The sequence below is a fragment of the Typopeltis vanoorti genome, chromosome 1, assembly GCF_054136105.1.
Source record: "Typopeltis vanoorti isolate ZY-2024b chromosome 1, IOZ_Tvanoo_1.0, whole genome shotgun sequence".
In the NCBI taxonomy this organism is placed as follows: domain Eukaryota; kingdom Metazoa; phylum Arthropoda; class Arachnida; order Uropygi; family Thelyphonidae; genus Typopeltis; species Typopeltis vanoorti.
In genome coordinates, this window is record NC_143549.1 from 109823365 (window position 1) to 109848568 (window position 25204).

The following is a 25204-nucleotide window of genomic DNA, read 5'->3' on the forward strand; positions in this document are numbered from 1 at the left end:
AAGTGAAGATCTGATCCTGACAGCCTCTATTTGGCCTGAATCCAACTTGTTCTTCAACAAGCTTTTCTTCCACAATTCACCTCAACCGTTTCTCAAAAATACTTGCATATATCTTATCGGGAACACTCAATAATGAAATGCCTCTGTAATTCTCGCATTCAGTTTTATTTCCCTTTTTATATATGGGCACTATTAGAGCTCTACTCCAATCATCGGGAATTCGTCCCTCTGTCCAGGCTTTCTGAACTATGCAGTGCAGCCACTGTAAGACTTTTATACCACCATACTTCAGCATTTCTGGTCGAATATCATCTACTCCTGCTGTCTTTCCACATTTCAAGCCTTGAATGGCTTTTTCTACTTCAAGTATGGACATGTATTCCTGACTGTATGCCTGTTGAGTGTTTTTTACCACTGTGCTATCACTGCTTGTTTCATTTAGCAATTTTTCGAAGTAATTACTCCATACTTCAAGGATATCTTTTTCTACTGTTTTCATGTCACGTTTATCATCTCTAACTCCTTTTACAGCACTCTTTCCTCCATTTCTAAATTTCTTCAACAACCTCCAAAATATCTTACCCCTTCTTGATATTTATTTTCTATGTTCTTACCAAAGTTTTTCCATGACTTTTGTTTAACTAGTTTTACACACTGTTTCGCTTTCTTACATTTGTCTCTGTATTCTCAAAGAGCAAAAGCTGACTTATTTGCCAGGAACTTTTGATATGATTTCTTCTTTTCCTTTACTGCCTCTTTAACTTCCTGTGTCCACCATGGAGTCCTGATTTTTCTATCCTTGCCGACAACCTCACCATATGCTTCTCTAGCTGAATCAATCAGGGTTTTCTTCGAGGCTTGCCTCTGAATCTCCAAGGTTTGGTTCCTGTTCTCAAACTCTTTCATTTTTTCTTCGATAATTTTTGTATGTTAGTCTATAGTTCACATCTGAGAGCTGCTCAACTTTTATTTGCTTTAAAACTTCCTTACATGTTATTCTTTTCAATATGAAATTCAATTTTATCTTGCTCAAGACTAAATAGTGATCACTTCCAATTTCAAATCCTCTGCACACTCTGGTGTCCTGCACCAGGGAGAAAACATCACTATCAACAATAACATAGTCAATGAGACTTTTCTTATTCCTTGTCTCTTCTCTCCATGTGAATTTGTGCACATTTTTATGTTGGAACATGGTGTTAGTAATAACCAGTTCATGTCCTGAGCAGAAATCCAACAGTTGTTTGCCATGATTATTAGCTTTGGTCTTTTCAACAAATTTTCCCAAAATATTTTTGTATGTCTGACAATCATTTTCTACTCTGCTATTCAGATCCCCAACAAGGACCAACTTTTCCTTTTACATTGTGTCAGTTGCTTTTTCTAAAGCATCAAAAAATTCCTCCACTTCTACCTTAGTAGAACCTACTGTGGGACCATAGGCACAAATAAGTCTCATTGTCCAGTTCCCCGTTCTCATATTTGCGTACATCACTCTACTTGAGACTGCCTGCCATTCAAGAGGATTAGCCTAATATTTTTTGTTGAATACTATGCCTACTCCTTCTTTGCCTTGATTGTCATTGCCTGAATATAATATTTTGTATTTATTGCTCAGAAAGATCTCACCAGTTTTTGTCTTTTTTGTTTCAGTCACCCCTAGTATGTTGATCTGGTACTTATCTAATTCCTCAGCTAGCTCCAGTTCTTTGCCATTCAGGCTTCTTATGTTGATAGTACCAATCTTTAACTGTGGTGATGTTGAGTTGGGGTGCGTTTTCAGATTTGTTCCGGTAGCTGACTTTTCGCTGTTCGTCCTGGTTCCCTTGCCCCCGAAAACAACGGGGGCCTTGTTTAACCGGGCGACGATCCAGCCAGCATGAGATTTTGTCATGTTGTACCATCATTTTTTATTTTGGTTTAACCAATAAGAATACAATTTGGTCGGCTAAATCCCAAATTGCCAGCCCATCCTCGTTCGTTCAGTATCCAGGGAGATACCCAACACGGTGCACCACGAGAAGGTGAGGATTGGACATTAGGTCAGAAGCCCTGGTCGGTTCTCCGACCAGGGCTTCTGAGGAAACCTCCACATAGCTTTTAAAGGAATGCCACCGCATTCCTTTAAAGGCTATGTGGAGGCTCCTCTCAGTTCCTCTACGTTTCAACATCTCTATCAAGGTCATCATCAATTTATATTTTTGTATATATTTTATCTATTATTAGTTTTTTATTTTGTTTAAATTATAAATTTTTTCCCACCAGAAGTCAGGCTAGGACATACATATGTACAGAACACAAAATACTTTACACTACACAAAAGTAAAATAAATCTGAATGCTTTGTAATCATTTGCCCTAACCTGACCTCTGGTTGAAAAAAAATATAATTTAAACAAAATAAAAGAATATAATAATAGATAAAATATATACAAAAATATAAATTAACAAAATATAATAAATTTTTATGCATATATTATACTAATATACAGATTAAAAAAAAAACCTAATAAATAAAAATAAAGTTTTATAGCAGAACTACATTAAACAGATCTCTAAAGTCTTATATTACAGTTTTCTTGTGTTGGGATTCTGCCATTATGTTCTGGATGCTTTGTAGATTGCAGATGGGTCCTTCAGATACTTGGAATTATTAATCCATCATTTTTCTTAAGATTCATCATCTCACAGGTTTCTTTGAATTTTCTTTCAAACCGGGTTTTGGTGGGGTGCAGGGACTTGTTGCCTTTCCAGTGGATTCTATAGCAAGTTTGAAGTGAATGGTCTGACAGGCCTGTTTTACCATAGTGGGGGAATTTAATGTGGTGTTTATGTTCATCTTTTATTATTGGAATGGTGTGCCCTGTTTCCCAGGGTAGGTTGCAGGTGCACTGAATTTTGTAAACCCCTGAGTGGGCAAGGTGAGGGGGGGGGGTTATCCTTGAACTAAGTATACTTCTTAATTTTGCAGAAAGTTTGAAGGTTGTCTTAATGTTGTATGTACATAGTGTTTTTGTTTTTTGTTTTTTCCCCGATATTCTCCTAATGTATGGTATGGTTATGGCATTCTTGTAATTTTTTTTTTTTTGCTTTTAATGGTATTATTGTGGAGGATCTTGTGAACTGTTTTTTTTGTTGTTGCCATTTTTTATAAATGTTTGGCTAATAATTTCGTATTCTTTGTTCAGTACCTGCTCACTGGAGCAAATTGTTAAGGCTCTATGTTTGAAGGTGTGATGATCCTTAGTTTTTGTATTAAATAGTGGTATGAATTTTTGTGTGTGTGGTGTGTAGGTTTGCAATAGACTGCGAGTGAAAGGCAGCCTGAGGGAAGGTGTGTTACACATCTAGAAAAGGAAGAGAGTTATTGTTTTCAATCTTGATGGTAAATTGGATACATTTGTGCTGTTTGTTCAGTTGGCTTAGGAATGTATTTAATATTTTGCAGCCATAGAACCAAATGGGGAAAATCATATCTGAGCCAGACTTTGGGCTTTAGGCTTGTTGAATCTAGAGCTTGTTGCTCAAAGTCTATGTAAAAGTTGCCTATGGGGGTAGGGAGGAGTGATGAAATCATGGGCGTACCTTATTTTTGCATGTAGAATTTTATTCCATACGAAATATCTGGAGCAAAGTATGTGGACAAAGAGGGCCATGATATTACATGGAAATATGTTCTACCCTGCTCACCCAAGGGTTTACAAAATTCAGTATACCTGCAACCTACCCTACATAGGGGAAACAGGTTGCACCATCCCAATAACAAAGGATGAACATAAACACCACATTAAATTCCTCCACTATGGTAAAACAGGCCTGTCAGACCTCGCACTTCAAACATGTCACAGAATCAACTGGAAAGGCACCAAGTCCCTACACTGCATCAAAACCTGGTTTGAAAGCAAGTTCAAAGTAGCCTGTGAGATGCTGAAACTTCATCTGAATCTAAACAGAAATGGTGGATTAATAATTCCAAGAATCTGGAGCACCCATCTGCAATCTATATAGCATCTAGAATATGATGGCAGAATCCCAACACAAGAAAACCATAATATAAGAGGACTTTAAGGATGTGTTTAATGTAGTTCTACTATAAAAGTTTATTTTTATTTATTTATTTTTTTTTTTTTTTTATCTATATGTTAGTATTTACTGATGTGCATAAAAAATTTATGTTATTTTGATAATTTATATTTTTGTATATATTTTATTTATTATTATTTATATATATATATATATATATATATATATATTTAATTATAATTTTTTTCCACCAGAGGTCAAGCTAAGGCAAATTATTAACAAAGCATTTAGATTTATCTTAATTTTGTGTAGTGTAATGTATCTTGGGCATATGTATGTTTTCTTGATAATGACTTGATATAGAGGTCAAAACATCAAAGGTTATTTTTTTTTTAATTATAAGTAAAGTAATCACTACAATATGTGCTTGTGTTTCCATAAATTCTTCACTATGAATGCTGACCACCGTGTAACTTTGAAAGAAAGAATTCCTCTTCCCATTGTTTACCATTCATCTGTCATCACTTTCTAGATCTGAAAGTGATGACAGATGAATGGTAAACAATTTTATACCAATCTTTGTAATGTGTTTTATCCCTGGTGTTTAATTTTCTTCAATCTAATTATACAAAAAATATAAATTAAAGATGGTAAGAAATTATATTCTTGGTTTAATCTTTTATCCGAGTGTAATCAAACAAAGTTTGCACTGAAGTATTTTGAGGATTGGGCAACTTGTATATAGAAGCTAATGACATCACATCACTTGCCTTAGTATCCCATGATGCTAAGTACATATCCTTATGGACATGTATGATGCTATTCATCATTGGGAAGAATCACTACCCAGAGTGGTTTCAACTTTTATTGAGGTCTCATCAGTGGGAGCCAGATCCAGAGGTCAATACCAAGGTTGAAGTATTGCAGAAGTCATATTTCCATGTACAAGTACCATATACTAAGGCAAGTGATGTGAAGTCATTAGCTTCTATATACAAGTTGCCCAGTCCTGAAAATACCTCAGGTGCAAACTTTGTTTGCTTACACTTGGATAAAGGATTAAACCAAGAATATAATTTCTTGGCATCTTTAATTTCTAGTATAACGAAGTGGAAAAACTTCCAACAACTATCTCTAATCCAGAGTATCTTAATAATAAGGTGTGAAACCTTTTGACTACTCGTATATGAAAATATGACTTCTGCATTTACTTCAACCTTGGTATCACCTCTGGATCTAGCTCTCACTGATGAGACCTCAATAAAGGTCTAAACCGCTCTGCATAGTGACCCTTCCCATAATGCATAACATTATACATATCTGTGATTTGCATTATGGATAATGGTAATGCATCTCTCCTATCTCTGTATCCCCCATAATGAAAACACATCTCCTTGCGGATATGTATAATGTTATGCATTAAGGGAAGGACCACTATCCAAACCAGTTTCGACCTTTATTGAGGTCTCGTCAGTGGGAGCCGAAACCGGTCTGGGTAGTGGCACTTCCCTTAATGCATAATATTATGCATATCCACAAGGAGATGTGTTTTGCATTATGGGAAATACTGAGATAGTAGGGATGTTAGTTTGGTCCACCTTTGCTTCGAGTTGCCTGGTGTTGCACTACCTTACCTCAGTCCTGAAGATATTTTCAGGTGCAAACTTTGTTTACTCACACTTGGATAAAGGATTAAACTAAATTTATTATAGTCTAACCAAGTGAAAAATAAACTTTCAACAAAGGCATGTTCTGATGCTCGATCTGTATAGCATCCTTTCCATTTTCTCAATTGCAAAACATCTAGATTTCGTTACTCTAGTCATGCTGAAATTCGTGGACTATTGAGCACTCTTGTGCAATTGTATCAGCATTATTATTGTGGAATCACTCAATTCCATGGCGCTTTTGCATGTCAATGCTGCATTCACCTCTATCAAACCAATTCAGAGCTTCCAACTTCATTGCCGAAGAATGGAATTTCCTAGGCCTTTTCTACATTTGGTCTTTATTCAAATTCTTCTTTTCACTTAGTTTCCTTTGTTTTTTTTTCTTGCCAGACATCTTACTCAAAGGGTGCAGAAGTTTTTCTAGAGATACAAACAATGCTATATAGACCAATATGACAGTAAAGACACAAAATGTACACAGAGCCACTGGAAGCTTCATAACCTTACATAGGAAACAGCGATAGCCCTTATGTATTGTAATAATGAAATTGCTTATAACAAGAGTTACCTGTATACATTCTTTATGTTTCTGTGTTTTTTTCTGTATTTTCAGTGTAAATGTATACAGTAATTTTTACAATAATGTATGAATACTAGGTCTTACTGGGTAGGGCTAATATTCATATTAATACTAGCCCTACCCAATAGTGTGTGTGTGTGTGTGTGTGTGTTACAACTGTCTTTATAAATAGTGACTACTTTCTACTAGCATCTAACTTAGATAAATTAATAAAATTACTCATCTTTTCCACAAGAAACAAGCAGATCTTCTAACCATAAAACAAAAATCCCTCTTTGTCCTTGTTGCTGGCATATGGAAATGCCGTTAGCAGTCATTTTATTTTTAAATCCAAAGGAGTTTGAATTAAAACCTATACATTATTATATAATTGCAAATCTTTTCAGGTTTTCTTTTTGTGCTGCTTCAGTTTTTAAAAATAAAAATAATTTGCCACATTCTTAATTTTTATTAGAATTTAGACAACATTTTTATTAATATTATACCTCACAAGAAATTGTATTCTTGTTTTAATCCTTACCCAAGTGTAAGCAAAAACAAAGTTTGTATGATGTATCTTCTTGACTAGTCTACTTTTACATGGAGGCTACTTATTTCACATCAGTTGTGTTAGGCTAGTTTAAAAATACTTCACTCACAAACTTTCTTTGCTTATGCTTGGGTAAGGGGTAAAACAATAATATGATTTCTTATGAGTATAATATTCTTTAGAACCAAGTAAAGAAATTTCTTTCTACTTTCTCTGAAGCAGAGTATTTCAATAATATAGGGATCCACCATTTTATTGCTGGTATATGGAAAATATACATATTCTGTATTAATTCAACTTTAGTATCTTCATGGATCTGGCTTCCACTTATAATATTTTAATAAAATTTGTCTTTAATCTTGCTTCCTGGGAGTAGAGCAGTTCTTCAGTGGTAGGTTTTGCCTGTTAATGAATGGAGACTACTGCTGATCATCCTATCTTGGAGTGATTCAGATCAGGAGTGAAAAGTTTGAATTTTTTTATTTTATTTTTTTATGTTGAGCCCATACATGAGAGCTTGGTTGATCAACCTATAGTACATTAGTACCGTCTGGGTTAGGAAAGGAGGAACTTGTTTACATTTGATTTGAAAGACTATATATTGTATTCCTTGGGAAACACATCAGGGGGAAGACTGTTCCACAATACATCAGTAGCAGGGACGAAGGGGGAGGAAAAGAAACTTGTTCTGTTGGTTTCAAGGTGCACTGTGAAGGGATGTTGAGCAACACCTGCATATGTTCTAACAAGCTTAGTACTAAGTGGGGGAATTATTGATGCTATTTCAGATGAACATTTCCCATGAAAATATTTATAGAATACACATATTGCAGAAAGCAAATGTTTGTGCAAAAGAGGGAGGAATGAATTGGTAAGAGATGAGTCATTAATAAGTCTAATTGCTCTCCTCTGTAGTGAATCAAGCATTTTGAGGGAACTTTTAGGAGTCTCACTCCAAATGTGAGAGCAATATTCAATATTTGGGCAGATTTGTGATTTGTATAAAGTTAACAGCTGTTCAGGGGTCAAGTAACGTCTTGAGAGAAAGAGAAATCCTAGTTTTTTAGAAGCTGAGGATGTAATGGTTGTGATTTGTTTATGTCAGAAAAGGCTTGATATCAGGGTAATTCCAAGAAAAGAAATCTCATTTTGTCTTGAAATTTGGGTGTTGTCAAAAGTAATCTTCTTTTTCTTTTCAGCCATTTTCTGTCCACTGCTGGATGAAGGCCTCCTCCAGTTCCTTCCACCTTTCCTCTGTTCTTGGCAATGGTTGACCAATTTTTCCCAACAAAATTTGACAGTTCATCATTCCACCTTCTTTTAGGACTTCCTCGGCCTCGTTTCCCTTCTTTTGGAATCCAATTCATTAGTATGGTGGTTCATCATTCATCTTCTCTTCTGGATAGATGTCCAGCCCATTTCCATTTCCATTTTAGTCGCTTGTGCTGAAGAATGATGTCAGTGATATGAGTCTGGCTTCTTATCCAGGTGTTTCGCTTCTTATCTTTTAATGTGATGTCTAGTATCATCCTCCCCATTTTTCTTTGAGTTGTTACTAGTTTATTTGCTACTTTTGTTAGAGACCAAGTTTCACAACCATATATGATGACTGGAAGCGTACACTGGTTAAATGTCTTCTTTTTTAAACAGAGTGGGACATCATTGTTGTGAAAAATGATATGCAATTTTCTGAATGCACTCCAGGCAAGTTGAATGCTTCTATTTATTTATCTTTTGGAGTCCACCATTTAGATCATTGAGATGACATAAGTATGTATATGAAGAGACTCTTTCCAAAAAATTGTTTTCTATTATTATGATTTTTGGTGTCACAAAATGATTAAACATGATTTTAGTTTTTTTCTCTGTTTATTTTTAGTCTGACTTTTCTGCTTTCATGATATAGGTCTTCTATCATTATATTAAGGTCTTCTGGAATGTTTGCAAAAATAATGACATCATCTTGCATATCTTAGGTATGTTAAGTTTCTGTTATTAATTTTTATACCAAGGTTTGTCCAGTTTATATTATTAAATATTTCTTGAAGACTGCTGTAAAGATTTTGGGTGATAGAGAGTCTCCTTGTCGGATACTATTTTCAATTGATATTTTATTGCTCTCATATGAAGTTGGATTGTTGCTGTTGCAGTGTGATATATTTTCTGGAGGAGGTCCATATATTCTCCAGGAACTTCCTGATTCTGGAGTGCTTAAATTATTGCATTAGTTTTGATGGAATCAAATGCTTTTTCATAATCAATAAAGGCTAAACAGAGAGGCAATCAAAAGTAATACTGGGAGAAAATGGTTCTTTTTTTTTTTTTTTTTTTTTTTTGTCAGAAATAAGATAGAACTGAAATTTATTAGCATTAAAATTGACAAGGTTATCTGAACCTCATTGGAGGATGATTTGGAGATCAGAATTGAGGACAGTAGTAGGAATTCTTTCAGATCACTGAGATTTAGGGATCTTGTAGCTTACTCAGAATTTTTGAAGAGGTACCCCCCCCTGCACCTTAACAGTACCTCATTGAAGGTTGAAACTAGTTGAGTAGCAGGCCTTTCCTAATGCATAGCAATATAGCATGTCAAAAAAAAAAAAAGAAAAAAGTGCACTTTGCATTGTGAAATAAGATAATTTGATGTGAAGTCAACAACTTCTATATACAGGCAGACTTGTGAAGATACTTCATGTGTACACTTGATTTAGGAATAAAACAAGAATATAATTTCTTTATAAGGATAATATTCTTCATAACCAAGTGAAAAAAACTTCTTACAATATCTTTATTAATATTTCAGGCATCATAAATGGAAATAAGAGTTTACCTTATGCTCGAAGTGAACTTCTAAGGAATGATGATTTTGGAGAAATCATGGAGGAACTTAAAAAAAAAATTGATGATGAGAGTAACTCACTTTTTACTGAAATCGGAATTGCAAGCTCATCTATTCAGGTAAGCCACAAATTAGTTAAGATTAAAGTATAATTGGCATTTTTTCTTGCATCCTTTATATAGAATTGTTTATATCATTGTGCTTTATATGGAAGGCAGAAATTAATATTTACACATTAATATTTAATTAAGTGTTGACATGGTATTGTTCAATTTTTAATGTATTACATTATAACTATACTACTCACTAATGTGATTTGTTGACAACTTGAAATTTCAAACAATAATGTGGAAACAGTTTGTCAAGATTGGTAATTTTCAACCATAAAGTTGTATGCTGCTCTAGATTGTAGATGACATTTATGGCAATGGGATATCTTGCTATTACAAGTCACCCTTCATGTCAGACTCACGTGCCATCTTAAATTGTTCTAGCTGAAGTCACAAATTATCCCAAGTATACCAAAATAAATAATTAGTCACATATTGTTCAGTAGTTATATAATACAAAATCATTAATAAACATATCCATATAAGTCATAATTGTAAATTAATGATTATTATTTCACTTTCACACACTTTACTTCATTTTAATGCAAATTATTACATCAGTTCTTGTTCTGCCTTATCAGTATAATAATGCACTTGGTTGGGTTAGATGTGAATAAGGCTGTAGGAATGGATGAGATATCACCACACATTCTTAAGGAATGTGCACCACAGTTGGCTATGCCCTTGACCTGGTTGTTTAATGAAAGTCTTGCAGTGGGTAGGGTTCCTAAGGAGTGGAAAGAAGGCAAAATAGTACCACTCCACAAGCATGGTTCTAAGACAGAAGTCTCCAACTATAGGCCAGTCTGTATAACTGCAGTTGTGGTCCATGGTGTTGGAGAGATTGGTATGATGGACATAGCATTCTTCATGATGGTCAGCATGGATTTGTAAAGGGTAAGTCCTGTTTTAGTAATTTACTTGTATTTTATGATGATGTGACAAGTGTGTTAGATAAGGGAGAATCATATACAGTGATATTCTTAGATTTTTGCAAAAGTATTTGATAGATTACCATATGATAAGTTGGGGTACAAGCTGCAGAGGATGGGAATAGATAGTATATTGGTTAAATGGATCAGAGATTGGCTCTCTCTGAACAATACCAGCAGGTTGTGTATGATGAAGCAGTGTCTCAAAAAAGAAGGTTAACCAGTGGCATGCCCCAGGGTTCTGTTCTTGGGCACTGCTGTTTAACTTGTTTGTAAACGATATATCATGTGGACTGACTGGGGATCTTCAGTTATTTGCTGATGATGCAAAGTTAGGAAGAATTATAAGTAGCACTGCTGATGTTAATTCCCTTCAGGAAGATGTGAATAGACTTTTTATTTGGACAAAGGAGTAGGGTTGTGGTTTTAATATCAATAAGTGCAAGGTGTTGCATTTTGGAGTACAAAAATATAAGGCTGTGTACTATATCGATGGTGCCATACTGCATGAAGTGGATGAGATTAGAGATTTTGGAGAAATATGCCTTCTAGACTGAAGTTTAGAGGGGCATATTGCTAGTGTTGCAAAGTCTGCACATCTTAGTACTGCTATGATAAGAAGTACTCTAACCTGTAAGGATAAGGAAGTGGTTGTGCCACTGTATAAGGCACTGGCCAGACCACACTTGCACTATTGTGCTCAGATCTGGTCACCTGGTTTCCAATGTGATGTGGAGACATTGGAGAGGGTCCCGAGATGAGTGACTCGCACAATATTGGGGCTTTGGAATGCTGGCTGTGGAGAGAAGTTGGTAGGTAAGTAAATTATACAGGGAATAATAAGTAAAATATGAAGAAAAAAGAAACTGTACATAAGTTATATACAATAAATATGGTCCAGAATCTTATGCAATCAACTGCTCTTTCTGGGCAGGATATAAGTATACAACAATTATCTGGTCCAGTGAAGTAGCCCCATTCGATGAGGTTTTGTTTGCAGTGTCCTGTTGTTCATAGTCTGTTGAGGCTTTTCCAAGTATTCCAGTCCAAGTGAGCACCACGTGGAAGATGTTCGGCTGTTGGAGTATCAGTATTATTCTCAGGGTATAGTGAACACCATTGTTGAAGTCCTGTCTTTTTGAGGATTTTTAGGTGGTTCAATGGTTGCTAGGAAGCTATGTCAGAATCTTAATCTTTGGGCACTGTAGTCTGGCCAAATAGCGGATGGTGCTCATCATTCATGAAATTATCCATAATTATCATTATGGATAATTTCAGCTATGGAGGGAGAAGAAAGCATCCAAGGTCAGAGGAAAAGTTATAGAATTACTTCGATAACTACCTTAAGCAGTATATGATAGAAGAGACATGCATTTCAATAACATTTGATCTGATAATTGCTTCTGAGTATCTGTCTGTAAATGAGTTGACCATTATGTTTAGTTTGTGAAAGTGATCATGCATTCTTGACTTGGGCAGATATATTAATGATATTAGGGATGAACTAGGCCAGCGTTTCTCAAATTTTTCTTACGACGGAACACTTCACAAATCCTGAAATTTTAACAGAATACCTTGGTTAGAGTTGAGTTTCAGGTCTCTTCTGTATCATCCAGTAATCAATTTTTGTTTCATGATCACCACTGTAATAGATGATGAGGTGGAATGGGTGTTTCCTGAAAAATGTGTTTGCCCACACCAGATCCTTCAGGACATTTTAAGTACATTCGCCTGCATCATTGCTTGTGCCATATCCCCAACCATCATATATGGTTAAAACCATCTTGGGAATGGACATGGCCATTTAAGTGTCTACCAATAATTTGTGGTTCATCAGATTTGCCATTGATGGCTTGGATGAATGTTTCTAAGTCTGTTCAAAATTTGTCATGCTCCTCAGCTCGGCATCCTGGCTGAGGTGCGTAGCAGGAGATAATGCGTACAGGTGTGGTCTCCATATCAATCCAGAAGCTTATCAGACAGGCAGAGATATGGTCAACTTCAGTAATGCAGTCCCATAGGCACTCACAAACTGCTATGATTACTCCATTGTGACCAGTTGTTGTTCCATAGTATAGGATCTTTTTATCCTTTGCCAATATTCTTCGACCTTTTTCCCCTTTCCATTTTATTTATTGGATGTGATGTCAACATGTCTGTACTTGAGTATAGCAGCCAGTTTGTGGCTTCATCCAGTCAGCGTTCCAGTGTTAATTGTTGCAATAATGGCATCAAGAGTAAGAGATAAAATAGGGACAGTTCTAAGAGAAGAACACTTTGGTTTCAGAAAAGGGAGATAAACTGTGATTTGATTTTTTGCTGTAAGGAAAATGATGGGAATTTTATAAAAGCCTATTTATTGATTTGGTTCAGTGGGAAATATCTGGGAAAGTTTGGAAATGATAGGCTTAGCAAGAGAAGAAATGGTTATGTATGCATAAGAGCTGTGTGGGACTAAATTTGGTAATTTAGAATGGTTTACATTTAAGAATGGACTGTGACAAGGAATTGTCTTATTTCCATTGTTTATTTGGTGCTGAATGGTGTTCCTAGATGTGGTTAATAACCTGAAAAGAGAAACAGCTTTTTAAGAGGAACCTTTTCACGAGAGGTTGATCAACCTGTAGTACACTAACCGTGAATGGGACTTATTCACATTTATCTTGAAGAGCTGTAGATTGTATTCCTTGGGAAACACGTGATATGGTTGACTGTTCCAGTAGAAGGGATGAACAAAGAGGAGTAGGAGGAGAAATTTGTTCTGTGAGTTTGGAGTTGCACTGTGAAGGAGTGTTGGTTAGTTACTACATGCGTTTGAATTGACAAAGTGGGGGGGGGGTATTATTGATGCTAATTCTGATGAACTACAGCTGTAGAAGTGATATGCAATGGAATAACGTGCAACTATAAGTTATTGCTATTAATTACTGCATGGTTTAAACTGTAGAGAAAATTGACAGGTTAATGATAGTCTTTGATAGCTCTTCAATACTCAGTTGGTGAGTATTGAAAACTTCATATACTTGGGAAATGTTCTTTCTAGTAATTGAAATTTAGATCAGTATATATTGAAAAGACAATGAGGTCCCCCAAAGTGTAAGCTTTTGATTAACAGAAGTTACTTTTTGTCCATTTTATTTTATGCTGTAGAGGGATGCACAAACTTGTTAAGGCCAAGGGCCTCATAGTTCCACTGTTACTTATGGGAGGGCTGCCAAAAAAAACTTGAAAGTTATCTACCATATGTTTTTTATTTTATCTATACCTATCATAATTGTTACAAAAAAGGTAATAAAAAGTAAGCGAATTTAATTTGATGCATGACATTGCATTGATTTGACAATTGTTTTGATATTTGGTTCGAGTTTCGTAGTAGCCAACTGCAAAAATTGATTCTAAATTTTCATCAGTCAAGCGGTTCCTTTTTTTTTTTTTTTTTGATTTGTTAATATTCATGATTGAAAAAGTTTGTTCACAAATATATGTTGAGCCAAAGAGGCTTGCACGTTTTAATGCATTATCTAGCAACCATTTATAATTGTTTTTATCAAACACAGTGATAGAAGTTTAATAAATTGCCTTTGTTAAATTTATTTCGCAGGCTCTCATCGTTTTGAATGTCGATGAGTTCAAGCTTTGCTGATTCGGGTGCATTTTTGGGCAAAATGGCAAAAGGATTGCTAAATAAATCTAGCAATGGTTTCACTTTTTTAAAATCAGAAAACTGATCCTTGAAGGCTGATATCAAGTTATCAATCTTTTCAACATACACAGTTTTGAAGTTGACATTGAACTTTTCAGAAACTTTCTTATAATTAGGAAAATGGATGTAATTCCCTGACTTCAGTTGGATTTGAAATAGATTTAACTTGCATTGAAAAGACAAAATGTGGCCGTAAAGTTGAGTAACCAATTGATCTTTGCCCTGAAGTCGCGTATTTAACATATTTAAATGATTAGTAATGTCAACCAGAAAGGTTAAGTCACATAACCAATCCGGATTTTTTATGTCAGAGATGTTTTTGTTTTTTTCAGTCATGAAGATTTCAATTTCATCAATTAAATTTAGGAACTGCTCCAATGTTTGTCCACGACTTAGCCACCTCACTTCCGTATAAAAAATTAAGTCACCATATTCACTTTCAATGTCTTCAAGAAACTTTTTAAATTGTCGGTGATTAAGGCCACGGGATTTTATAAAATTAATCGTTGAAACCACAACTTTCATGACATGTTCAAATCCACGTTTCTTAGAGCACAAGCTCTCCTGGTGGATTATACAGTGGAATTGTATCAACTCATTGTCATGCCGTCCCAAATGCTGTTTTAATAATGTTACCAATCCAGAATTAGCTCCTATCATGGAAGGAGCTCCGTCAGTCGTGATACCTGATAATTTTGTCAGATCTAAATTAATTTTGGAACACTTCCAAAAGCCCAGTGAACATGTCATTACCTTTCGTTTGATCTGACAATGAACTCATTCCAATCAGCTCCTCACTTACCTCAAACTCTTGTGTTATTCCATGTGCAAATATTAACAACTGGGCTGTGGAAGTGATGTGAGTTGATTCATCAATAGCTAATGAAAAATACGCAAATTTCTTTGAATAAGATGTTAATTGGTCCTTTACATGTTCCAACATTGCAGTAATTCTTCTTTGCACAGTCATCCTGTTTAATTGAATTTTCTCAATATTTTTGGCTGATTCAAGACAAATTTTTTTAGCAGCTATCTCAAGGCAATATTTAACGAAATCTCCGTCTGTAAATGGTCGGCACCTTTTTGCTATAAGGCGAGATATTTCAAAACTTATTTCTGTTGCGATTTACGAATCTTGAATAGGTTTTGTAAACATCACTTGCTGACCTGTCAATTCTCGTTTCAAAAATGAAATCTTTTGTTTACGTAGTTCTTCAGGTAGATTTGAAAATGTAGAATGCAGAATTTCATAGTGTCTCCTTATATTGTATTCTTTTGGTATGGCTACAGCACTTTTGCAAATCAAGCACACGATATTATTAAACGACTGCACAAAACCATATTTTTCGGTCCAGCTATCCTGAAACTGCTGTTTTTTATTCTGTAGTTTGCATTTCTTACTTGGCCCTGCTTTATCCATTGTAGAATTTATTTTTTACCGTTTCCTAGCGGTGATAATTAATTGTAGCAACTGCACCTACAAAAACAAAATACTCATATGACAAATAGACGAATTATGAAATTTGTTAACATTATTACTAACCGATTATCGCAAGCAGACAGGCAATTGTGAAGTCACATCTACTTTGCTTTGTGCATGTACAATTTTTAAAAATTACCTATCGTGTAACTTATTAAAGTTAAAATAATACACGATGAGGCGGGGCGCCAGCAAATCAACGGAGGGCTGGCCATGGTCTGTGCATCCCTACTGTAGAGACATGGAAACTAGCAAAGAAGACATAAGTAAAGTACATATGGATATGTAGGCTTTGAGGTCAATATTGGAAAAAAACAAGTAAAGATAGAATAAGAAATATGGATATCAGAAATGTTTTGGAACTGGAAAGTGTTGAAGAAAAGATTATGAACTTTCCACGTGAAATGGTTTGGATGTAGAATGAATTCAGGAAGAATACCAAGAAGAATGTATAAAATGAAAATTGAGAAGTAAAGACCAAGAGGAAGGCCACTTTGTTTATCTGGTGGAGAGACCGGATAAGCAAATATTTAGGGAAAATAAAAAGATCAGAGTTCACAAAGAAAGAAATCAAAAACTCCAACAGAAACTGTCCTGACCTGACGATTTCTGTTGGAATACTTGTTAAGTTAGTTTAATCATGAAGCTTAATCTCATGATATCATGTACACCATTTTATAGGTACATAACAGGAATTGATGATTTTATTTATACCCTTTAGTAACTTGATAAAATGAGCTTGAGAATTTGGAGTGTTTATGATTGAGGCTTATGTGAATGTGTCCTTTAAAGAAGTGCTGGCTTACAATTATGAATAAATTAATAAAATTGATATACATTAATTAGTTTTAATTTGTTGCATTATTTTGTTTGTGACAACATATGACAAATTATTATTATTATTATTATTATTATGTGACACCTCCAGGGAGTCCAAAGACTCATCGAGGGAGAGTGTGCCAACAGCATCAAACGATTGGTCCCCTTCCAACTACTAACCGCGCTCAAACTTACTTAACTGAGCCATTAGTAGCAGAGGCTCTACCAATCGACCAACCTTTGCCGGCTAAATATACTACAGATGTGTCAATTTTTATCTTTAAACTGTGAGTCTGAATTAACTGTCTTTTTTCTTGATAATGGTAATGTGCTATAATAAATTTTAGTATTATTCTGAATTGTAATTAATTTTTTATTTATTTATTTTTTTTCGAATTAGAATTTGAGGAATTGCAGTAATGTCACAAAACCCTTTTATCCAGGTCATCCCAAACTCAGAAAACTTGAAGAAATTATTGTTGAACACTTTGAGAAACATCAAGCAGGTATACTGATTTTGTTTCTTTTATAAATATTGAACACGATTAAATGTATAATAATTTGCATGCCGTGTAATTCCCTCTCCATTTTCTCATCTTCAGGTCTAGGGCAGTTTTGCATGTTAGAATAGAGCTAAGATGTTTGGTATATGCAGTATCAAAAAAAAAAAAAGTAACTAAGAAGCCACTCCCCAAATTATATAGTAGGCTACATTGAAGTAATATGTTTGTTGATGTATATGAATCTCATGTTGATTTTTACAAGAGTATACTTGAATTTTTAACTTTTTATAAAATGCAATTCAGATTAATATATGAAGTATGGAATAATGCCATAGGCATCTGCAATATGAAAGTATTATTTGATTAAAATGTTGGTTGATGAGATTGGTAGCGATACCACATTTTAGTATCATTAATAAGCAGTTGGTCAAATAAATTTGGAACTATACTCTAGAGCAGGCCTGCACAACTTGATTGTCTTTGAGGACCAAACCCAACTTGGACCGCCTGACCAAGGGCCAGATCACTTCGGACCTTGAATCTTAGACTAGTCCACTGCAGCTAAACTTAAGTAAATTTGTTAGTAGGTCTACAGTAAATACTAATTAATATGCATATTCAAATTTTTTTAGAGAATTACAATTAAAATTATAATCAAAAGTATTTACAAACAGATATAGATGCAAAATTTTTCAATAGAAACCACTTAAACATAAACACAAGGTTTACTAATTATTTCATCACTGAGAATATCACACTCATTCTCAGTGAAATATCAGTGATTGAATGCCACATTGTGACATTCTGAATGTCACAATGTTACACATTGCATTTCTTTGTTGCCACTATTTTATCAAAGTTTGGTGTCATGTTTAACGTGGCCTTTCTTAATATAGCCTCTAAATTGATATCACTTAAAGATGAACGCTGTTTGGTTTTGTTCATGTTCATGACCGAAAATGTTTGTTCACAAGTATGTGTGCTCCCAAACTTACAAAATACCTGGTAGGCAGTATCCAACAAACTTTTAAATTTATCCTGATCTAGAATAGAATAAAACTCTCATAAAGTACTCTCCCTATGATTGATCCGATAGTTTTCAGAACACTGGAGATCAATAACTTCCATCTGGAGTTTGACAGGTAGATTTTCTGCTTCGATAGAAAACGGATCCTCGATCACTTTTATGCTGACTTCGTCTTCATTACTCAATGGCATTCTTTTCTGAAACTCTTCACTTAGAAGTAATATGTGCTGCTTATATTTTCCACCCACCATTGAATGATATTCTGATGGAATATTCTGTCAACAAGTTAAGAAATGTGACATATCCCCCTTAGCAAGTTGGTTTTCAAACAAACTTAATTTCATTTTGAATTTATAAGAGACATTAACTGAAAAAGAAACTTTTTTTCCCCTTGAAGATGTAAGTTAAGGTCATTCAAGTGACCCAAAATGTCACACAAGAAAAATAAATCTTGATTGCATTCTTTATCCATTATTTCTGGGAATTTTTCCATATCTCCTTGAGATTTCAAAGATTCAACTAGTTCACTTTTTAGAGCGACAAAGCGTGACAAAACTTTACAGCGGCTCAACCAATGTACATCAGTGTGGTATGGTAGATCCCCGTACTCGGCATCATTTTCTTCTAGAAATGCCTGAAGCATTCTGTATTTCAAACCCCGAGCTCGAATATAGTTGACCAGAGCAAATACTACTTTAATCACATGATCAAACTGCAAAACCTTTGAACATAACACCTGCTGATGAATTAGGCAGTGAAATTTTGTCAGTGGTTTACCTGCATACTGTTCAATAAATGTTACAGCACCAACATTTTTTCCACACATAGATGGGCACCATCAGCGCAAAGTGCTACTAAATTCTTGAAATTTAAGGATAGTTTTTCGGACACCTTTACATTTTCTGCGATCTGCTTTTCTGTTGTTCTTCCTTTCATTGAACACAAACCAGCAAGCTCCTCTGTCACCTCAAAATTCTTATTAACGCCTCTTAGATATATTAAAAGCTGTGCAGTATCTTTCACGTCAGTACTTTCATCCATAGCAAGCGAATAATAGACAAATTCACAAGCCGATTTTTGCAGGTTATCTTCAAGATCCTAGGCAATATCAGTCAGCCTGCGCTGAACAGTCATACCGGACAAACTGATATTTTCAAAATTATTTTTCTTATCAGGACACAATTCGGAAACGGCAATCATCAGGCACTTTTTTATCAACTCTCCCTCAGTAAATGATTTGCCAGCACAAACTATTTCTTGTGATATTTTTAAGCTTACCTTTGTGGCAACTTCATTTGCAGATGCCACTTTTTTAAAAGCTTGTTGCTCACCGCTAAGGACTTTCAATAACTTTGCTGCTTTTATTTGCTTTTCACTTGCATCCGACTTGCCAAGGTTAGGATGTTTCTATTAAAAATGACGTCTCAGATTGTACTCTTTCAGCACAGCGATAGATTCCCGGCAAACAATGCACTCTATTTTGTCCTTAAACAACGTAAAAAAATATTTGTTTGTCCACTCAGGGATAAATGTTCAATGTTCCGAATCTATTTTACGCTTTTCTTAAGCTCATTGTGTCGAGATTGACTATATTAATAACAAAAAACTAATGATGAAAAACTCACAATAATGCAGGTTATGATAACAGTTATGTAATGTATTGTTCCAGTTACAGCCAACCGCTACACTGCCAAAGCCAGTCAAGGCACGGCCAACTTTGTGTAGTACGATTTGTTCTCGTTCGTAGACATCAAGTCATTATCACGGAGATGTAACTTTGAATTTCCCCACAGCAACACTAGCACTAACAAAACGTCGAAGCGTTTGTAATAATTTGTTATTAAATACGACAGTGGGAATAACTCCAAATGCGATTTATTGTCGAGTTGAAAGAAACATGATTGTGACATTAATCTCATGAACGTAAACACATGCAGTCTTATTAAAAATTTAATTCAAATCGTCTAATTTCATATTCCCCTTATGATTAATTAATTTTAATCAGGCAGACGGGCCAAAATAAATAGCATTGTGGGCCGCATGTTGTACAGGCCTGCTCTAGAGGCAAAATATGGAACTTTTTTTTTTTTTTGATAATTTTAGACCTCTAATAAGTGAGATGATGGTCTGATGTTACTATTATTTCAAGAGACCTCCAGAGAGTCAGAGACTCATCAAGGGAGGCCCATATCGACCACACCAGCTATCGTACCTCTTCTTGAATTCATTCATACTACCTGCACCCACCACCACTATTAAAGGCAATCCATTCCAATTATGCACTGCTATATAAGAGAAAGGTCTAATTTTCATATGTTTCTTGACTGCATTCATTCTCAACTTCCATTGATGGTCTCTTGTCCTGTCCATAAAATTAAAAATTCCATCTACTGCTGTTGTATATTACCCTTTTAGAAGTTTATAGGTCTCTGTCAAAGTGCCCCCTTCCCTCCTCTTTGTCCTGTTTACTAGCATCTGCAGTCTACAAATTTTCAGTCTCTCTTTGTAAATCTACATTCTACAGTCCTGATATCATCTTTAACATTCTCCTTTGCTCCCTTTCCAGCATATCTGCATCACCTTGAAAATAAATACCAGATCTGTGCACAGTAGTTCAGAGTCATATCAATGCTCTGTAAACAGGCAAAATGACTTCTCTTTTCTATGTGTCAATGTTTGTTTCAGCATTACAGGTATCCTCTGTGTTATGTTTACAATTTTTGCTATGTAGCCCTGGGACATAAAAGCATTCCTGCCAATATAATATCCATGCCAATATAATATGCCATTGAATATCTCATTACACCAGAGTGCTTAACTTTACATTTACTAACATTAAATGACAGCCATTGTCCATATGTCCACAATTCCTACTTATTCAAAGTATTCTGCAAATAAGTTGCATTCTTGATTACCTTGCCTATCTTTACATCATCATCAAACAGCTGTATGTCTTCTGTTGATTTAAAATTGGGAAGGATTTCTTCCCATTGTCATTAATGTAAAGACTAAATAACAACGGACCAAAGCTTGGTCCCTGGATTACATCACTGCACCTTCAATCTTGCAGAATCACATCCTCCATACACAACTTTTTGATATCTGTCAGTGATTCTCTTATTCAAACTAGTAGTTTATAATGCCCACATTGAAGGATATGGGAGTGCATGATATATGCAGTCCCATATCCTTCAACTTATGCCCTACATAGTCCAACAGTAGCACAGTGTATCCATCCCCCCTTGTGTAATTCAACTACAACATTATTATGAAATGTGAGCATGCTACTCAGACATGACCTTTCGTTAGTAAACTCAGGAAAGGTCATGCTGTTTACTACAAAGTGTACCTTTTTTGTCTATATGTGATTTTCTGTGTGTGATTTCTTACCAACTTTTCTATAATCTTCACTACTCTCTGAAAGATACTGATAGGTTGATAAATATATCAATCTTTGGGGATATGTGATAATTCCCTCAAATTATACAGCAGGATCAAAGGCACAGCCAGTTCAGATGAACACTCTTAGCATCTCTGCTGATATCCCATCTGTCTGTATTGACAAATTAATTTTAGGCAAACAAAATTGTTTTCTAAATAGTGACTTTCAGTTGACTTTTATTAATGTACATGCACTTACAGAAGAGAAACTAAAAGGTGATTTCTATGAAAAACTGGAATTAATCCTCAAAAAAAAATTCCACAAAAGGATATAATTATCCTATCAGGAGATTTTCATTGCAAAAATCGAAAAAGGAGAAATATATATTTTAAAAAAATTATTGGAATTCGAAGCAGACATGAAGAAACAGATATTGATAGAGAAAGACTGATCAGTTTGGCCACTTCTAGAAATTTAATAATAAGCATCATGTGTTTATGAGGATGAATATACATAAATAAACATGGAAATCTCCCACTGGATATATATTTAATCTAATATATCATAATCAGTAAAAGACAGAAATTGCATCCAGAATATTCAGAGTCACACAGGAGCTGAGTGTGATAGTAACCATTTTCTAATTGGTGCTATTCTTAGGATCAAAATAAACAGTAAATATTTTTCAGCACACATGAATTATTATTATTATTATTACATGACACCTCCAAGGAGTCCAAAGACTCATTGAACTGCAGCGAACCACAACCACCATCATAAACTACACCAAAGCCATCTACTACCCACCACTAGTATTTTCACAGACAATCACAAACATCCATGCCCATGGCAGGATTTGAACCCGCAGCCTTTTGGCTGGAGAGCGGATACTCTAACCACTCGGACAACCAGGTTGAAAATATAGGTTCTATATTCTAGTCTGTGACAGGAGCAACTTTATTAGGCTTGGATAGGTATCTCAGGATAGGTATTTCAGGTATCTCACAGGTAGTATTGAACCTTATATATACATACTCACTTACATACATACCTATGATAAAGTTTAATTTATAAATTAGGCACAGTAAGAAATTAACAATTCTAAATAATAATAAAATAGAACAATTATAACAACATACTGTAATAAAAGTTTTCTGAATGTTAATAGAATCTTAGCAACCTCAGCATACGTTGTCATTATTATTTATTTATTATTTTATGAAGTCAAGAACTTTCACCATTTTTCACTTAAATGGAAACCCTTTATAGCTTCTCTCTGGCATATCCAAATTGCCAGCATCTGTACTCCTGTGCTTTGGGGCTATTTTTAAGTATAATAGCCTGCGATACCACAACAGTCGATTTGTTAACCGAGAACTACCCAGAACAGCATGCAATTTAAAACTAATGAATTTTCTATTACTAAAAGAAAGAGCCGCTTCATCTCAATGATGTAAAATTACATAGGCAAATTGGATATTAGATCCAACATTATTTCAAAGTCAAATGTTTGTAGAAACTATGAAAGTTTCATAAATTGACCTGAGAGCTTACGAGAATACAATCCTTGGCATCCCTGAGTTGCACTACCGACTTAAGTAGTGAAGGCAACTCAGGGATGCCGAGGATTGTATTCTCGTAAGCTTTCAGGCCAACTTATGAAGCTTTCATAGTTTCTACAAACATTCATCTTTGAAATAATGTTGGATTTAATATCCACTTTGCCAATGTAATGTAATTATAAATAGTTTATTTCTGGAGTTTTCCATTTAATATTTTCGGACAGGGGTAGACAGTGAACCCACAGATAAGGAGGGCTAAAATTATCTATTAAAATAGTATTAAAATAATCTGGATCAGATAAATGTTGAAAGTTTTTCCACTTGGTTATATTATAAATTAAAGATGCCAAGAAATTACTAAGGCAGTTGATGTGGTCATTAGCCTCTGTATATCAGTTGCCCTGTCATGATATTACTTCATGTGCAAAGTATTTACTTACACTTGAATAAAGGATGAAACCAAGAATATAATTTCTTGGCACCTTCTAAGGCACTTCTGACTGAATCAATCCACCTAGATCTTAGTCTTCCTCTGGATCTCCTTCTGGCCATCTTTGTACCAAACACCTGATTTGCTAACTTTTCTTCACCCATTCTATTTAAGTGTCCATACCAGATTAGATTATCTCTGCTTACACATTCAAGAATGTGTAAGCAGAGCTAATCTAATTTTTAATATCATTCTGCTATTGACATCTGTTCACTCTCCTATTTTCTCAGAATACTCATATATATGGTCTCTAGTCTTTTATCAAGCCCTTTATTTATAATTCATCTTTCAAATCCATAATTTAACACTGGTATGAACACTGTCTACTATACTAGCAGTTCAGTGTTTTGGCTAATTTCTCTTTCATTCCATATAAATTTATGCAAGTGGCCACCCATCATACCAGCTTTGCTCAATCTGTTGTATATTTTCAGATTTAACTTCCCATCTTCACTAAAAACTGTCCCAAAATAGATGAAATATGAGGATGGTCTGAAAAGTTTCCAGCCTAACAATGAAAAAACAAATTTATAATTTCAAAACTTTTATTTTTCACATAATCTCCCCTAAGACTAATACATTTATTCCTGCAATGCTCCAGCACCATTATCCAGTTCCTGTAGTGGTTCTCAGTAAGATCTTCAAAATACCCCTCTACAGCTGCAATCATCTCTTGATTCAAAGAAAAATGCTGACCAGCAAGGAAGAGTTTTAGTTTTGGGAAGAGATAGAAGTCAGAGGGAGTCAAATCTGGGGAATAGGGTGGGTGTTCCAACAATTCATAGTTCAGATCCCTTAATTTTCCCATTACCAAAACACCTTTGTGGGCAAGTGCATTGTACTAATGAAAAATGATTTTTCTTCTGCAAAAGTGGGTTTTTTTCTCACAAATTTTTTCATCTAGTCTGGTTATAACATCGGAATAATATTCCCCGGTTATTGTTTTTCCCTTTTCAAGATAATTAATAAACAAAATGTCTTTAGCATAACAAAACACCAATGCCATGACCTTTCCTGCTTATGGAACCAACTTTGTCTTCATTGGTGCTGAACAACCAGCTTCTATCCACTGTTTTGACTGCTGTTTGGATTCTGGTGTGTATAACGGTGAATCCAAGTCTCACCTGTAGTAATAAATCAACGCACAAAATCAGTTTTATTCTTGTTAAAATGCTCCAAGCACTTTTCAGAGATTTTCATGCGAGTGCGCTTTTGATCTGCTGTGAGCAAGCACAGCACCCATCTTGCGCAAAGCTTTTTCATTTGCAATTCTTCATGCAAAATATATCCTACACATTCTTTTGAAATGCCTATATTCTCAGCAATTTCAAGCACTTTGACTCCCCAGTCATTCAGTACCATATCGTGCATTTGATCAATGATTTCTGGTGTTTTTGTTACACTTTTTGGATGTCCTTCACACGGATCATCTTCAAGGCTGGTACATCCATGTTTAAACTTGGCATCCAATTTCTTAATTATTGAAAACGAAGGAGAAGAGTGCCCCATAAACTTTTATGAACTTCGAATGAATTTCTTTTGCATTAAACCTTCTT

The 25204-nt window shown here is 34.9% G+C and overlaps 1 protein-coding gene across 1 annotated transcript in view; it reads left to right on the top strand.

Annotated features, from left to right (window-relative positions):
* Fancm (FA complementation group M) overlaps nucleotides 1-25204 on the top strand; it is a 389753-nt gene that overhangs the window by 67490 nt on the left and 297059 nt on the right. The window contains exons 6-7 of the mRNA XM_090395633.1: nucleotides 9605-9759; nucleotides 17085-17190. Coding sequence (XP_090251759.1) covers nucleotides 9605-9759; nucleotides 17085-17190 — 261 coding nt within the window. The remainder of the gene's footprint in view (nucleotides 1-9604; nucleotides 9760-17084; nucleotides 17191-25204) is intronic.